Source organism: Mauremys mutica, chromosome 7 (genome assembly GCF_020497125.1).
Source record: "Mauremys mutica isolate MM-2020 ecotype Southern chromosome 7, ASM2049712v1, whole genome shotgun sequence".
Taxonomy (NCBI): domain Eukaryota; kingdom Metazoa; phylum Chordata; order Testudines; family Geoemydidae; genus Mauremys; species Mauremys mutica.
Window position 1 is genome coordinate 5,953,308 of NC_059078.1, and position 17,719 is coordinate 5,971,026.

Here is a 17,719-nt window from a genome sequence, read left to right on the forward strand (position 1 = left end):
AGGAACCCTAGCTTCATAGATGGTCGTGCTCATCCACATGAGCACTACCTTGGTGGAAGCTGTCTCAGTCGAATGCCAATGACACTAAGCTAAATTCATCCTCTGGCGTAACTACTCCATTGACTTCAGTAAAGTTACCCGCCAGGGTAGGGTCTGTTCTGAGAAACGCGCAGTGGCAGGGGCCTTGAGGCTAGGTGGCAGAAGGGGAGAGGTTTGCCCATGTTTACTCTGAGCTCTTCCATCATCGCAGCCCTGTGATGAGCGTGAGTGCGTGCCAGGTGAGCAAAGCATGCACTATGCCATAAAATGTGCCAGCTCCATAGGCCGTCGAGACCTTGGATCTGCTTGGAGACGCCCTACTGACTCCCACCCTCTGCCTTTACAGGCGAGTTAGGCCTGAGAGGAAACGACAGTGCAGGAGGGGATACGTGTTCGTTTGATTTGGGCAGGGGGATGGGAAGGGCAGCATCCTTTTCTCCCCTACTCAACTGCTACCCACAGCTGGGGACTCTCTCCACAGGTACCAACTTTCCTTGGCACCGGTGGGTGGTCATGCCCCGCCCCAATTCCCGCCCCTTCTTGCCCCTATTGGACCCCTCCCCAAATCCCCATCCTGGCCCCACCTCTTCCCCGAGTGCGCCGCATTCCTCCTCCTCCCCCCGCCCAGTGCTTGCTGCGCGAAACAGCTGTTTTGCAGCGCAAGCGCTGGGAAGGAGGAGGGAGAAGCAGGACACAGCAGCACGTTCAGGAGAGGTGGCGGAGGCAGAGGTGAGCTGGGCGGGGAGGGGAGCTGCCAGTGGGTGCAGAGCACCCACCAATTTTTCCCCTTGTGTGCTCCAGCCCCAGAGCACCCACAGAGTCGACACCTATGACTCTCTCTGACACACCCTCCCACCCATTCTGTGCTCCCCCGGGGCTGGGTCTTCTCTTGGCCACTCCATGCTGCTACCACTGGATGTTATGGAGCATCTTCATCTGCCTTCCAGAAGCTGCCTGCTGTTTCGCCTCCTTGTCCTTGCACCTCCTACCCAAGTACGCTCATTTCTTAGGCTCAGCTGTGCATCATAGAATAATAGAATATCAGGGTTGGAAGGGACCTCAGGAGGTATCTAGTCCAACCCTCTCCTCAAAGCAGGACCAATTCCCAACTAAATCAACCCAGCCAGGGCTTTGTCAAGCCGGGCCTTAAAAACCTCTAAGGAAGGAGATTCCACCACCTCCCTAGGTAATCCATCAATTCCACTTAGCATATATCTTTGGCTATTTAAATATAAACTTATTTGCATAAAAACATACACATGGCCAAGTTCATGCGCGATTGTAAAAGCAGTACTTAGTCCGTTATCTTCGCTAATTGAACAGCTTCTGTACGGATCACAAACAGTGCCCAGTTCAGCCAGACCTAGAAAGGCAAGGGCAGAACAAGAAGGGTTACGATAAAAAATGAAATACTGCTCAGAGTTAAGCACATATTAACATTGTCACCTCAAAGGAGTAAAACAAAAACAAAAATAGATGAAGCTTACCTAATGTATCACATTTGTCGTGAGCTCTACAAATATCCTGTCTGAAAGCAGAACAGACTTGACGCTTTTAATTTTCATGTACACGCAAGTTACAGTACAAATGCAAAAATAAAAAAAAATAGTTCAAAAGCAATTCTTGGTTCTCCAGCTGACATTCTCAAACTGGTTTTGTCACATAAGCTGTAGGTGAACTGAACAAAGGTCTGATTCAACTGCCTATTTAAGTCAAATAGAGTTTTACCAATTTCCTTCAATGGCATTAGGAGCAGATCCTGGATACTACAATCAATCAATTAAAGATGCATTTAAACAGAGGGATAAATATTTACCATATTTCTTTTCATTGCTACACTACTTCCACAGTTGCAATCCAAACACTTATTGTCATTACTGGGCTACCCCAAATCAATTATTTCTGATAATCACATGCATTATAAATTCTAACTGTGATACTCAAATGGCTACATTATTAATGAGAAAACTTAATATACCTGGTAACAAGTACAGCGGTATCATGTTTGGGTAGCTTATTTTCTTCAGGGTGGTTCTGGGAATGCTGCCATTGGCAAAAGTTTTTTAATGTTGTCTGGGCATTATAAGATATTGAAGGACCATCCTAGCCATAAAAATATATATACAAAAATATGTATTTTAGTTATTTATCTCAGTGCTCACTCCCTGTGGCAAACACAAAGCGGAAAAAATATTTTCATTACCTGTTCATTATGTATCACGACTAATTTCACAATAACAATATTAATTAAATTTCCAATACTTGGGTCTTTATAGATAGAGGCTACCTGCATCAAAGAGAAATTTTCATAGTTAATGCTAGCTTCAAACAAAGAATCACAGCAACACAAATTTGTCTTCTGTTCTCTGAATGAGCAGAGCGTGGCAGCTCTTCGCTCTCTCAGTAGGTTTTGTAGTAGAATTTTAGCTAATGATCTGGTCATGAACATCATCTTGGTGCAAAACCTTGAGAGATTTAGCATCACACCTTGAGCACAAAGATCCAGGGGCATTTGAAACCATTAAGCCTGCGTAACCCACCTCCTGGGTGTGGTGTTCTCTCCCATCTAGTGGCACCAAGACCATTTTGAGAGAGAGAGAGAGAGAGAGAGAGATTAATGAGTTTGCTCTACAGCCTTAGCTAACAGCCAGTTGGCTTTTAGCTCATGAGATAGAGGTTCATGCACTAAACTTCAGAGGTCCCAGGTTCGATCTTGCCTGCTGACGACCGGGGTCTGTCAGCATTACACCTGCTCTTGAATGGGGTGAGAAAGTTAAAGAAGATGCCAGCACAACTACCCTACCACTGCACACAAGCCAGAGTTGCAACTGGGACTCCTACTACCATAATGGAAAGTCAACTGATATTACTACTCTTCATGAGCTTTAAGCAGCAAAGAAAATTGGGTAACAACTCAACCTCTAAATCCCAGCATGTAGGAAGGGGGAGGGGATCCACCCTCATGACTGTGTACGCTCAGAAGCCACATGCGGCAAGATTCTCATTCAGCTTGTACATCACACGGGCCTGAGTGGGAAGGAGACTAGATCTCAAGGACAGCAGCACTAGCCTGTGACAACCCTACTGCTGGAGACGTGGGGAACTGAAGGAGTGAACCACAGGAATAGTTAATTTGTGTGGTGGAGCCGGGGATGGAAGAACCCATCCAACAGGACTGGAAGAGTCTCTTGTGGGTTTTGACATTTTCTATATTGAGGGAGGACATGACTGAAGTTTTGTCGATATGAGCCACATTCCATCTTTACCTAATCCTGACTTTAGTACAGTACAAGCTCTGAGTATTGCACCCTCGTGGGGTGGGATGAGTAAAATCCAAGGGGGAAATTCTTCCTCTATTTTGATACTTACTATTGACATTAATGTTAAGATATAGTGTTGCAGATTAGCTCCGTGGTAGGCAACCATTCTGCTGTCTGCCACCACCATGACCTCCACAAATCGAGGGTAGGAGAGGAATCGCTTTGTTCTTCGGTGTATCTTGACATCACTTGTGTTCTCAGTCTTGTTGTTATATGTAGAAAATTGATTTCCTGCTATGCTATATTTTAATACCTCCACGTCCGAGAACAGATTACTTCCTTGCCATTGTCTTCTCCGGTTTTTCCTCTTGCCCTTCTTGCGACTGTTCTCATGCCCTATGGTTTAAAAAAAGATGGATTCCTGATTGAATGCATTAAAAAACCACACGTTTTTCATGTTAGGAACACACTTCAGGCTACTAGCTGTTGTATGAACTGTCTCCTACACTCATTCAGATTTGTTCTAAGCAGCCATGCAAAACGAGGATTGCATGGAAAGCCACAGTTTAGCAAAGCACTTAAACATATTCTTAACTTTAAAGACATGAATAGTCCTATTGAAGTCAATGATGCTTAAAGCTAGACGTGTTCAAATGTGTTGCTGGACCAGGACCAGAGTAATCCTGTATGTAGGAAGAATTCGTACTCAAAAAAATCAGCTAATTTTTTTTATATTTGTATCCAGGAATTTTAACTATTCTGTCTGCATACAGATTCCATGTGTGTCCAACGTGGCTATTAACCCACATAAGAGAATAAGGGCTAAATCCTGCCTCTCTTACTCATGCACAACTGAAGGATGGAATAAGGACTGCCAGATTTTGGCCCCAAAGACTGAAGCAATTACATATGATTCATTTCTGCCTGTAACAATAGCATGGCTGTGCTTCAATTATTTTTTCCCCTCTTATTATTCTGTGCCACCGAAACAGTAAAGGTCATCTAATAACACAGCTGCCACTGACTAAAGAATAGAACACAGGAAGTTTCACATATACTGCTTTTGATATTCAATTAGGCACAACATAAAAAGGGACCTGGAAAGTATGCTAAAAGCTGATACGAAGATGACAGAGTGAGGAGGGTGCATGGGCAAAGAACACATATGGAACATGTACAATTAAGATTTACCATCTGATTACTATGTAATTATAGAATTATTTAAGTGTAAGAGCAAAATCACTGGTATTTGATACCACTTAAGTTTTAATCAGCTCATCAGAGGAAGTAGCTAATTGAATGTGATTCATCCAAGAGAAACAGTTCAGTACTGCTAAGTAACATAAAGCCAAATCAGCACTGTTCATCTAACGGCCTATAGACCTCGTAGTCTTTGTAGCTTTCCTTTCATTTCATCATGCTGGTGAAAAATATACCATTTCCTTATCTGACCCACTGAGAAGGGCACAGGAAGCAGAATATTAGGGAACAAAGGAACGCTCAGAGTGCAAACAAGATTTCAACGATAGGGAACTTCTTGGCTATTTGACATGTGCCGTTTCCTTTTCGGATGTTTTAGTAATAATTTCCAAAGAACTGATTTTACAATGTTAATAAATAGCAGCAGCCAGCTAAGCGTATGACCCAATGACTGTTCAACTGAGAATGGATAATTTGCCTCCTCCATGGCAATACACGACATTCTAAAATTAAATGCTACCGTCAGAGCTGGCTCCAGGCACCAGCATCCCAAGCAGGTGCTTGGGACGGCAATCTGCAAGGGGCGGCAGTCCCTGTGTTTTTGCCCCCAAGCAGCGCGCCGAATTGCCGCCGCGGATGGCAGGGGCAGTCCGTGTGCCGTTAGGGCGGCACGCGCGTTTCCGCAGTGGCGGCAATTCGGTGGCAGCTTCTATGTTCAGCTGTCCGCAGCGGCACAGCTTCTGTCTTCCGGCTGAAGACAGAAGCTGCCTCCGAATTGCCACTGCCGCGGAAACTTGTGTGCCGCCCTAACGGCGCACAGACTGCCCCCGCCGTCCATGGCGGCAATTGGGCACGCTGCTTGGGGCAGTGAAAACAGTAGAGCCGGCCCTGGCTACTGGACTGCAAACAATACAGAACTCATATGAATGCCAGCCATGTTTCCTCATGTTTGGTGTGGACTACCTTATGACAGCTAACAATCCACGCATAACAGCTATTTGAGTAGGAAGCCTGAGAAAACCCATGGCATTCATATATAACTGGGTTGCTCTAGTTATCCTGCACTAAGCAGTGCTGTTAACTGGGCAGGATTCTGCTCTCACGGTAAACTAACTTCAGAGGCAGCATTGGCATACCCCTGATAAATCAGTGCAGAAGCAGGGGGAGATGGATCAGCATTCATGTTGAACTGCCTGTCAGTACTCAGCCTGGACCAGGGACGCTAATGATCCAACTAGAAGATCACATTCGGTGATGAAGCCTGGTCACATGCCACCCGCATCTACTAAGAAGTAGCGCAGAAGCAGGCCAACTATACCTATATGTAATCCCCTTTTCTTTTCTAGTTTTGGGCCAAAAACCTTATAGCTGTAATTACAGCAGCTGTTTCTACTTGTTGTGAGTGGATATGGAAACATTCCCAGCCTAGGGGGCAGCATACAGACTTGACTGACTGCAAACGAATAGTTGCTATTTGAGCATCCTTGAGCAGTGGTTCTCAAACTTTTTTACTGGTGACCCCTTTCACACAGCAAGACTCTTAGTGCGACCCCCCTTATAAATTAAAAACACATTTTTATATATGTAACACCATTATTGCTGGAGGCAAAGCAGGGTTTAGGCTGACAGCTCACAACCCCCCCCATGTAACAGCCTCGTGACCCCTTGAGGGGTCCCAACCCCCCTTTTGAGAAGCCCTGTCCTAGAGGGAGTGTGGGAAGTTGTTAACCAGGCTCTCCAGCTGTTCTGAAGCCAGTGTGGAAGTTTGCATTAAGGACCGACATTCCTGCATGTACACACATACCCCGTAGTTAGGACTTGGAAGCTCTTGACTAATCAGCAGTGAATTCTCTTGCCAGGGGTACAAAACTGGCAGCCAAGTTGAGCACCTGTTGGAGCAGGCGTGGGCAAACTACGAGCCATGGGCCAGATTTTGCCCACCAGCCGTTTTAATCCAGCCCTCGAGCTCTCGCTGTGGAGTAGGTCTGGGGCTTGCCCTGCTCCGGTGCTGCAGCCGGGGAGCAGGGTCGGGGGCCATTTCATATGGCTCCCAGAAGCAGTGGCATGGCCCCCCTCTGGCTCCTACATGTAGGGGCAGCCAGGGTGCTCCACTTTGCACGCTGTCCCCAATCCAAGTGCTGCCTCCGCATCTCTCATTGGCCGGGAACCATGGCCAATGGGACCTGCAGGGGCGGTGCCTGTGGACTGAGCAGCATGCAGATCCACCTGGCCGCGCCTGACATAGGAGCTGGAGAAGGGACATGCCGCTGCTTCTGGGAGCCACTTGAGGTAAGCACCGCTCAGAGCCTGCACCCCTGAGCCTCCCCCCGTACCCCAATCCCCTGCCCCAGCCCTGATCCCCCTCCTACCCTCCAAACCCCTTGTCCCAGCCCGGAGCACCCTCCTGCACCCGAAACGCCTCATCCCCAGCCCCACCCCAGAGCCCACACCCCCAGCCGGAGCCCTCAGCCCCCTCCCGCAACCTGAACTCCTCATTTCTGGCCCCATCCCGGAGCCCACACCCCCAACCAGAGACCTCACCCCCTCCCGCACCCCAACCCTAATTTTGTGAGCATCCATGGCCCACCATACAATTTCTATTCCCAGATGTGGCCCTCGGGCCAGAAAGTTTGCCCACCCCTGAGTTGGATCCAGCCAAGCCGAGCCCGGCCGGGGGAAGACAGCTCTGCCAGATGTAACCCAGACCGAATGGGGGGTTGGTTCACAATATGGTTTCCTGTAATTGTACAGGTTAGCTGGACCTTACTGGTCTGCAGCGTTTCTATGGTAAAGTTCTGCAAGGTCCTTAGATCCAAAAAGGAAAAGAAGCGACAGGGGATGGATCCCTTGATGATTCCCTGTTCTGTTCATTCCCTCTGGGGCACCTGGCACTGGCCACTGTCGGAAGACAGGATACTGGGCTAGATGGACCCTTAATCCAGGGTTTCTCAAACAGGGTTCATCGCTTGTGTAGGGAAAGCCCCTGGCGGGCCGGGCCGGTTTGTTTACCTGCCCTGTCCGCAGGTCCGGTCGATCGCGGCTCCCACTGGCCGCGGATCGCTGCTCTCGGAGCCAGTGGGAGCCGCAATCGGCCAGACCTGCGGACAGGGCAGGTAAACAAACCGGCCCAGCCCACCAGGGATTTTCCCTACACAAGCGGCGACCCCAGTTTGAGAAACCCTGCCTTAGTCTGACCCAGTTAGGGTGACCAGATATCCCGATTTTATAGGGACAGTCCTGATTTTTGGGTCTTTTTTTCTTATATAGGCTCCTATAACCCCCAAGCCCCGTCCGGATTTTTCACATGTGCTGTCTGGTCACCCTAGACCCAGTAGGGCCATTCTTACGTTCTTAAGTAACTGTTCTTCCTCTAGCAATGAGTTACGGTTAAGGGGATAGGGAAGTTTGGTACTTGCTGCCTTACTCGTTATTGGAAGATGCAAGCTTAGAAGTAAGTAAGTAGGGCAGTTGTATTTGTGTGACTATATAGAGGGCAGGGGAGGGTTGGCAGAGTTCATTTTTAAAATTTGAATGGAAAATAACAATACTTATGTTAAAGCTTTTTTATTTGTATCGATTTAAATTTTCACAGTTGCGCAAAGTTATGGGTCGTAAGTATTTGTTTTATTTTTATCTATTTTAAACGTTCACAGTTGCGGGAGCTTATGGGGCAAGAGGTCAGACAATTCTTTAATGATAGAGGAGGCCGAGATTCAAAAAGTTAGAGTTTTGTATCTGTTCAAACACAAATTGTCAAAATATACACAGTAAATAGCCTTAAAAATGAATCTCTCAGACTTTCTCAAGCAGCATTTTTATTGCTTTATCTATCTGTAAATTTCGATTCTCAATGGAAACATTTTGTCATAGGTGTGGGTATGTGTGTGTGTGTGTGTTTGGTGAAATCATTGTTTACTGACATTTACGGATATACATCTAATCCTTCCATGTCTCTCTCTATAGGCGCACCAGAAAAGCACCAGTCAGTCATATTTATACACTGGCTATTCCAATCTCGTTACTGAGGGCTTGTACAGTGCTGCAACTGCACAGCTATAATGCTTTAGTGAAGATGTTACTACGCCAGCAGGAGAAGTTCTCCCATCGGCATAGCTAATCCACCCACCCAAGAGGTGTTAGCTATGTTGATGGGAGAAGTTCTCCCATCGAAGTAGTGCTGCTTGCATCGGGGGTTAGGTCGGTGTAACTACCCTCAAGCAACATAATTGTACTGATACACGTTTATAGTGTAGACCTGGCCTAAGAAACTAAACACAGTCTGGCAGGGCAGCAACTGATTTAAAACCACTCGTGTACTTTGACAATAATGAGCCGTTATCTTAACCCAGCCAGAAATGGGACACTTTAATTTGTTAAAAAAAAAAAAAAAAAAATAATAATAATAATAATAATATGAAACACTAACTGCAATATACTGCTCTCAAGCCATGCATAAAACTCCCAACAGCAATTGTGCATACAGATTAAGAATGCCATATGGGTCTAAAGCTGTTGATATCTAACTTGTCACCATTAAGATGGCCACCAAAGGATAGAAATGTTGCATACCTCTTGAATAGACCTACATTCTGCAGTCTAATTAAGCAGAAGTGAAAAACTCACACATCACCCAGAATACCATAAATTAACAGTGTGGGTCCAATAAAGGATATTACCTTACCCATCTTGTCTCTCAAATACTCTGGAGCCAACACTGCAAAAATCTAACTTAACAATGGCAAGCTTAGTCTGATAACATGGAAAGCAACGAAAAACGCCTATATTTTGAGCTATAATAAGAGTGTGATGTTTTGCATTTGTCTACCACATTGATACATCAACAGATAACAGAAAGCAAAATATCCGTTTGGCAATCTCTCAGTTCCTTGCAAATGGCTGGAAAGCACCTACCTACCCATGACAGTAATTAGATGGGTTTAAGGAACAAGACATTGGCTTATTCACAATACAATCCAAGCCCCACTGACGAGATGGATTTTCAAGTGCCTGGTATTTAAAGCCAAGCCACCACTAGATTAATAATTCAGGAATGAGCAAAGCTATCCTTTGTACAGCTTCAACAGTTGATATTCATTTAAACGTGGTCAAAGAACCAGTCTAACAATTTCCTAACATTGGATCTTTAAGCCACGTCTGTTTTTAATGATTGCTTCAGTTTAGCAATCACCCAGTACAGTACTTGCTGGATCTAAACTCTAACAATTCATTTTCACTTGCAACAGGAAGGAAGAAACGAAGCCAACGGAAGGCTATAAAGACCCAATCCTGGAAATTTCATTCACACAAGCAAACAACATAGGCCTTGTACATTGTGCAGTCATTTACAGTGGTGCAAATTGGAGGTAAAACACTCCCATCCTGGTCTGACAACACTTTACATTTACTTGGCACTCAGTTTGGCCAAAGGATGATTCAAAGACCATTGCAATTAAGTCAATGGGACTCTTTCCACTGAACTTAATGGACTTTGGACCTGCCCCAAAGGCAGTGGAAAATCAGGCCCTAGGAGTACCCGGACTGATTGCATTAGGAAGGGTGACAGCAGTGGACCCCGGGATTGCTTTTGAAGTAGTAACTATTGTTATGCTAAAATCAAAAATTCAAAGAGTGATCACTTGTCCCTAATAGCTCTAATCCTTTCCACTTCCACCTTAACTTGCCCTTGGGACTAGAAAGCATTTTGCACAATTAAATAAGGCATGTGACAATGACAGCAATCCCAGTTCAAGTTCATGGACGCTGGGGTGGGGGGGAGGGAAGCAGCTTCTTAGCTAACAGTATTAAAATTCCCTTCCAGGTTTAAAAAAAAAAAAACGTGCTTTTAAACTAACTTATTATCAAATGCAATTTGAATAATAGACCAGGTGTTTTAGTACTTAAGACTCACTATTTGGTAGTTAGCCTATAAAGTCTCTATAACTACTCTGACCCAGCGAAGCAGATGCTAAGGCTATAGTTAGGAAGTTAATTATTGCACGCTTTCATAAAGCTGAGCAAAATTTAACTGAGTTCCCTCAAGGCGGTTAAACACCTTGTGACCGTACTCCCTGGAACTGAAGTTGTTAGGGAGCGCTATAGGCAATTCACCCTTGCAGAATGGCTTTGCATGTGTGCTTGGTTTCAATATACAGGCCTGATCCTGCTACCCACACTCACAAGAACGCCCAGTGAAATCGCTGGAAACACACCTAGGAGTACTGGCTATAGAATCCAACCCTAGTTGTTCTAACTCTCAATAGGAATTTTAACTCCGATTGCTACCAGTGACAAATATGCAAGGAAAGGAGAATAGACCCTCACAATGAACTTCAAAACAACACAGCAGGCTTTTAAACAGCCCTTATATCCCTTTTTTATTTACCTCCCTTTAAAAATATCTAATTGTTTCAAAGCAGTGGTCCCCAACCTTTTTCGTCTGGTGGGTGCCAGATGACGAGCCACGGAGGACGGTGGCAGCGGACGAGCATCTGCCGAAATTCCGCCGCCAAGCGGCAATGTCAATAGGCGTTGCCACCGAAATGCCGACAAGTAGCATCATCCAGAGGCATCGCCGCCGAAATACCGCCAAAAATCGGCGACATTTAGGCGGCGACGCCTCTGGATGACACAGCTTGTCGGCGGCATTTTGGCGGATGCTCGTTCGCCGGCCAGTACGCGGGTGCACCGCATTGGGAACCCTTGTTTCAAAGAGTCTTTTCACTGACGTTCATGAAAGGTGCTAACAAGAACATAAGGGAAACAAAATTCCTCTCTCCGCCCAACACACAGGTACAAGGTGGGGAGCAGTAACACAAGCTTTGCAATATTGCTAATGTGCCTCAACCCTGACCTCGTGGGGCCATCGCTAGGAGTGAGAAGAACAGTTCAGATTCCATGCCAGCTGAGTCCTGGGCCTCGCTGAGGCCGCTAACAGGGGATGACGTTTTGATTGCGGTTTCTGTGATGTGGAGACCAGAATTAGAGGAAGACCCGGCATTTCATTTCACAAAAACAAGCACCGGCCACTGCCATTTTAGGAGGGCTCTGAACCAGATGGAAGAGGCTATAACTCTGATCCATCCATCCACCCCAGATTTCAAGAAACGTGCACACTCTTTTGACTGTAATTTATGAAGATTCCCACAGTCCACTGAGAAATCACATGCATGGTGACAGGATAGTAGCTGTATTTACAGTCACAGTCTAGAAAAATATGGTGTTTACTGTATTTGGATTAAGCAAAATAAACAAAAAAAATCCTACCTTATTCAAATGATGGGCATTCATTGAACTGTCCCGGAAGACAAACTCAGATCCCATGAGGGCAGGGGACTGGACTCGATGACCTCTCGAGGTCCCTTCCAGTCCTAGAGTCTATGAATCTATGAATCTTTCCCTTTTAATGACATGAAGGCAAATTCTCTTTCTGTTACACCACAGTGTAAATCTGGAGTTACTCTACTGTAGTCAATGGATTTATTCCAGATTTACGCCAAAGTAACGCAGAGCAGAATTTAGTTTGGGTGATGGAAGTTTGTTATGCTGCTAGGATGACAGCTGGAGATGGAGGAGTGAAAAGAGAGGGGGGCTGAGTGGCTTGCTTGGTAGCATATTCTGACAATCAATCAATCCTAAAGGCAGAATGAATGCTAACTCCACAGGATGTTAACTCCACTTCCATGACTATGGACCCAGAGAACCGCAAACTGCTACAGTAGGATATAGAAAACAGCATTTATGGACTGGGGGGGTGGACGTGAAGAACAAAAACTAAATGGGAAATGAATAATCAAACCCAAACAAGAATCCAATGAAAAACAACATATTCTACGTTCCTACATACGAGACAAAAATGATTGATAACTGTCTGATTACTACTTGCACTGCAAACCAAAGAAACTTCAAATACAAATCAATCTGAGCTTGCTTAACAGCGTATAGAGCTAACTTAGATCTAGAGTCTTTAACGGCAAAAGGATTCACTAAAAAGGATAGATATAACTTATAGCATATGTGCAGACAAAACTGTAATACAGCAAAACCATACAACACAGCCCACTATTCACAGGCACGTTAAAGCTGGGCAGAGGATGGAAATCCCATTTCACAAAGGATTTGGAGATTTCAGCATTTGTTTTATTCCGATTAGGAACAAAACCAGAAAAATTTCTAAATTCTCCACAAAGGCAAATTCTGAAAAAAACTTTGTTTCGATTTAACCTTTTTTATATAACGCACAAGAATTTTGAAACAAAAAGTCATTTCACAGTGAAATATCGAACTGTGCCGTATATTGAGATGTCTGAGTACAGGACTAAGACCTCATGGCCCAAGTTCATCTCCTTGTTAATGGTCGTGGCTTATTTTGCCCCACTTGGAGCTTTTCAGTCTCTGCACCCATGTATTTTGCAGGGTGGCAAGACCAAGCAGTGCAATATTCTGACCATCAGAAACATCCAACCCAGAAGCATCTGCTCCAGGGACAGTTGCCCTGCGGCCCTGAATCCCGGGTTTTCTTCTTGAAATGTATCAAGCATGTGAACAGCTCAAAGCACAACAACGTTTAATACCGCTCCTGCAAACACTGCACCTTCCTGTCTACGACGCTTGATTCCCGTGCTATGAATTCTTACGCACTCAAACAGATTGCTGCAGGCAGTGGGCTAACTGCCAGCTAAACCAGAGGAGGGTACCGGGCGGGGGGAGTAATATAGACCTTCACAATTATCACGAATCCCCCCCACCCCTTCTACAAAGCCCCAGCCAGGGCAAATTTGCTGACATCCCTCTCCCCAATCATTCCCTTTTCCAAATGTCTTGTATCTTCGCTCAAGCCCCTCCCCAAGGCTCCCCCAAGCCCATGTCCCTCCCAAAGACCCCCGTGCCTATATCCCCGTCAGCCCCCCTCCTCTCCTCACCGGACCCCCAGGGCTGAGTCACCTCCTCCACTTCTCCTCTCTCCTTCATGGGCGGGGAGCTGGAATGGGCAGGAGGCCCTGACTCAATCGTTCCCGGGAGCCGGCTCAGCCCCCTGGCCTAGGCCAGCTCGGCACTCAGAGCCAGTGGGAGGGCAAAGGAGGGAAATTCAGCCCAGTTGGCTACTGAGAGCAGCCTTGTGGCCGCCCAGCCGGGGGACAGAGAAGTGCCCAGTGGGCCCAGCTGCCTCCTCCCACCCCAACCAGGCCCACGAGCAGAGAAGCAATTGCTGAGCTGCACTAAGATGCAGCCTCAGGCTGTTCCCTCAGCTGCCTCCCTCCCCTCCAGAAATTGTCTCCACCTGCCCAGTAAAATTAAGCTGTGCCGGTGCCACTCTACTATTCCACTACCCCGCTTCGTTCCCCCTCTTGGGCCTGCTATTAACCAATTGGTTCCTTTGGACTTCCACTGGGAGCGTGAGGAAGGGCCCAGCCCCCCCGAATTTCTCCTCTTCCGGATGCCTCTGCCCTGACACCCTTTCCTGCCCTTCCCGGTGGGCTGAAGTTCTGCTGTGCTGCCCGTCCGGGTCTTGCTCTGCTGAGCTGTCATTCCAATCTCGAGCCACCAGGAGGCAGCGGTGGGTGGGCTGAGCAGAGAAGCAGCCATATGGGGCACAGAAGGCTGCCTGCAGCAGTAGCCTGGCTCCAGCAATCTACGCTCCCAGGGGCCCAGCTTCTGTCAGCAGGCGAATGGAGAGCGTCTGGGATCATAGGGGCCCTCCTGCCAAAAAATCACGAGTCAGGCCCCACACAATCATGGGGTTGGCTTAAAAATAATAAAGGTTGGAATCTTTTTACAGACCTCCCAACAGTCCCGGGTTTCTGGGGACTTCCCTCTTTGACCCCCATCTGCCCCTTGTCACAGGTAAAGCTGGGAACGTTTCCCACATTCAGGCCACCTGGGCGGGGGGACTGTGCAAAAGGGGCAGGTTGTCCCAGAGCCCCATTTGAGAGGGCCCCCAAACCCGGTGGTATTGCAACCTGGCACATAGAGTCACGGTACCATTCAGGTTTGGTTCAGCCGCCCCCATTTTTCAGTCTATGGAGGGGCAGCTGGGCCAAATTTGAATGACACTGGCCCCTGCTTTAGCCATTAGAACCATCAGGAGGTATGTTTTTATTTGCCTTCTAGGTTCACGTCAGGCTTTTCTTCACAGCCACAAGGGCCAGAAGCTTACTTCTGTAAGAAAGGAAAGCTGAGATTGCCACCTAGTCACATGACTCCAGGAGCTGGGGCTTTAAAACACACAGCCAATATTGTGAGACTCACAACAATACTGCAAGCTAGAAACACAGAAGCAGAGATAGGAATGATTCCTGAGGGATGAGTGCCTGGGGTGGGAGGCAGGGTAAGGTTGTGTCAGGTTGGGAGGGATCCTGTGGGATGTGGGAAGAGACAATCTTGAGATATGGAGGCAGAGGTAGGGGATCCTGGGAAAGGGGAGATTTGGACTCTAACAAGTTACATATAATCTCATTATCCGGAATCAGGTGTTCATTTATAGGTATTTCAATGGCGTACAAGCCTCATTTTCTCTCTCTCTCACACACACGCCTTTTCAACGTATCTGGTGGCTAGCCACAGCCTGAGGCACATCCTAGCGTTGAACACATTCCATCCTAAAAATCTTACAATCAAATAGTGTGACCCCAGTTTCCCCATCGCTCAAACACCAGTTTACAGTCTCTCCTGCACAAAGGAAATGGAAGACCCTCTACCCTCTCCTATGACAAGGCCCCCACCAAGTCATTCCTCAGTCTGAGCCCCTCACCTATGGGCCCCCAGCCTCCCTAAATGCTTGTGAGGAAATATGGGATTTGCAGTGGGCCCATAAGCTTTAGAAATCCAGGCTCTGGCAGACTCGGGCGGGGCAGTCCCAGGCCAGTGGGAATGCCCTGGCTGCAGCTACTCCTGGGAGCGCCACCAGTAATCTCAGGGAGAGAGATGATGACAGAATGGATGATGGGAATGGAGGGTGCTCAGCACATTACAGGTGCTCGACATCATTTAGGATCAAGCCTCTGTTAATTTTGGGCCTAATTAGAACAGCGATCTGGTAGCTTAGGCCATAGTACAAATGGCCCCAGGCTACGGTGACTCTCCTGTGTTGTGTTCAGCAGGAAAGGCCGTTAAAAGTTACTTGGAAAGCGTAATGTATTACAAATTACTCATTAATGTACCTGACAATCGGTGACACGTTACTGATTATTTCGGTGTCATGCGTGTCAGTTGCACGGCGAGACATATTTTGTACCATGACTCTTGTGGCATCATCAGAAAAGGACACTTTTTCAAGGGAAAAAAGGACCACATGGAATCCACATAATATTAGGTCTACACAGTAATAGGTTACTTCTATGGAATAGGGTCTAGAACCACTTACGGTGTAAATGGATTGAACCCAATAGAGCTACACTGATTTACACCACTGGAGAAGCGGACCCATTTATTTTGGCCACCTTATCAATGCGATAACCGCACGTTCAACAGCCTACACCTTTGGGAACTGCAAGCATTCATCTGGCCAGAAGTCTGGGAAACGTCGGTGTCCTACAAGATAATAATGACACTCGGCATGACTGCAGCAAAAGCTGCCTCTCTGTTGGAGAGGAGCAAATAATTCACAGCTACTTTGCATTTCACCTGTCTCCCCGCTGGCAAAAAACCATCCATGAGCGGACTGAGAAGTTCTCAAATGCTAGGAGCTAGCTAATGTCTTCGGAACGTTTTTATGTTTATTTTTTGGTGCTCTGGGAGCTAGCTATCCAAATCGAGTGGTGACGTTTCTGTTTGCTGAATCACCGTAGCTAAACAATCAAGCAGGAATTTAAAATGTTAAGTCGAAATACGCAGGTCAGAATTTGGGACTTTGCATTCGGGATACTTTTGCATTCGCTTTCAGGAGGTGCTAGAACATTCTACACTCGAGAGCGGCTCCTAACGAGCATCGGTGCAAGTAAAGCTCGGGGACTGGTAGGGTTATGGAAATTGAACAGAAAAGGTTGCAACATAACCGCATTTCCTCTCCTCCTATCAGTCCGTGTCTGCAGGGAACTCTGCTGTAGCAAGTTCTGCCTGTTCTCCCACAGCTCAGGGCTCCTCTGTCCTGCACTAACCCGAGACCAGCTCTCATTTCTTACCACCATAATATGAAATAGCAGGACGGCCTTTTCCTGGCTCTCTTTCAAGATGGGGAGGACTTTCATCATCCTATCAGCACCGCACCAATGAGGTGAGTGCTGCTGTTTCATCGGAGAGCTTTGCCCCAGTGGATGCTTCTGCTTTAACAAATGTCATGACAGGGCTAGGCCCAACATGACTTGTGACTGCCATCCAAAACCCACTGCCGCTATCTCCCAGTCCCGAGGCAAACGAGTGGAAGGGGGCTACTATTCTAGCAATGAAAGTGGGGACAGCAGCCAGTGCTCACATTTGATCCTTGTTCCTACATATGAAAAAAAACTGCTTGTCTATTTCAGCCACAGCCTGAGTCTGTTATGTCAAACTGAAGGAAAAATGAGGTGCAGCCGGGGGAGTCTGTGCTAAACATTTTTTTTTTAAATGTGAAGCTGGAAAGAAAACAGAAAAAGCATAATGAAAAGTCAGGTGGTCAGAGGACAGATATCAGAACACAATTGGAACACAAAGGAGAAAAGAACAGAAACAGCTCGTTCAAAATATAACTTTTGCAAGGGGTTTGTAGTAAAAGATATAAAAATGGGCAAATTGGGAGTATATAATAAGCAAGAACAATACTGAGAAAACAAAACACAACAGACAGGTAGAATTATAACAGAAAGCTCCAGACAAGCCACAAAAGAGCTGGAGCATGAATAGATAATAGTAGCAAAAGATCAGAAATAAATTAACCAAAACTGACCAAACACACCCCAGGAGAGATTCAAGAGGCAGAAGGAAAGAAAGGTAAGCAGCAAAAACCAGACAAAGATGAAAAGTAAACACATGAGAGCAATAAAGAACCGTACAGCACAGAAGGGGTTGGCTTCCCATCCCTCACTTTCTGAAAACAACCAATCAAATTAACAACTTCAATAGAGGCGGCAGGCTGGAAGGGGAAAGCCACAGATATAAGCACAACTAAGGAGTTTGCGTGACGTGTACACGCATACAGGTGTGTTTGGAAAAAAATGCGTTATGTTAGAAGTGATGTTCATCCAACCCCCTCTGGAAATGGTATGGAACAGAATGAGAGATGAACCCCAGTGGTTTATTTAGATATAGGG

General features: G+C 46.5%; 1 protein-coding gene across 1 annotated transcript in view; it reads right to left on the reverse strand.

Moving 5' to 3' along the window:
• ADAMTS9 (ADAM metallopeptidase with thrombospondin type 1 motif 9) overlaps window positions 1-17,719 on the reverse strand; it is a 145,055-nt gene that overhangs the window by 117,337 nt on the left and 9,999 nt on the right. Inside the window, exons 4-8 of the mRNA XM_045022622.1 lie at window positions 3,409-3,695; window positions 2,243-2,326; window positions 2,018-2,142; window positions 1,527-1,567; window positions 1,297-1,402 (exon numbers count right to left, since the gene is read on the reverse strand). Coding sequence (XP_044878557.1) covers window positions 1,297-1,402; window positions 1,527-1,567; window positions 2,018-2,142; window positions 2,243-2,326; window positions 3,409-3,695 — 643 coding nt within the window. The remainder of the gene's footprint in view (window positions 1-1,296; window positions 1,403-1,526; window positions 1,568-2,017; window positions 2,143-2,242; window positions 2,327-3,408; window positions 3,696-17,719) is intronic.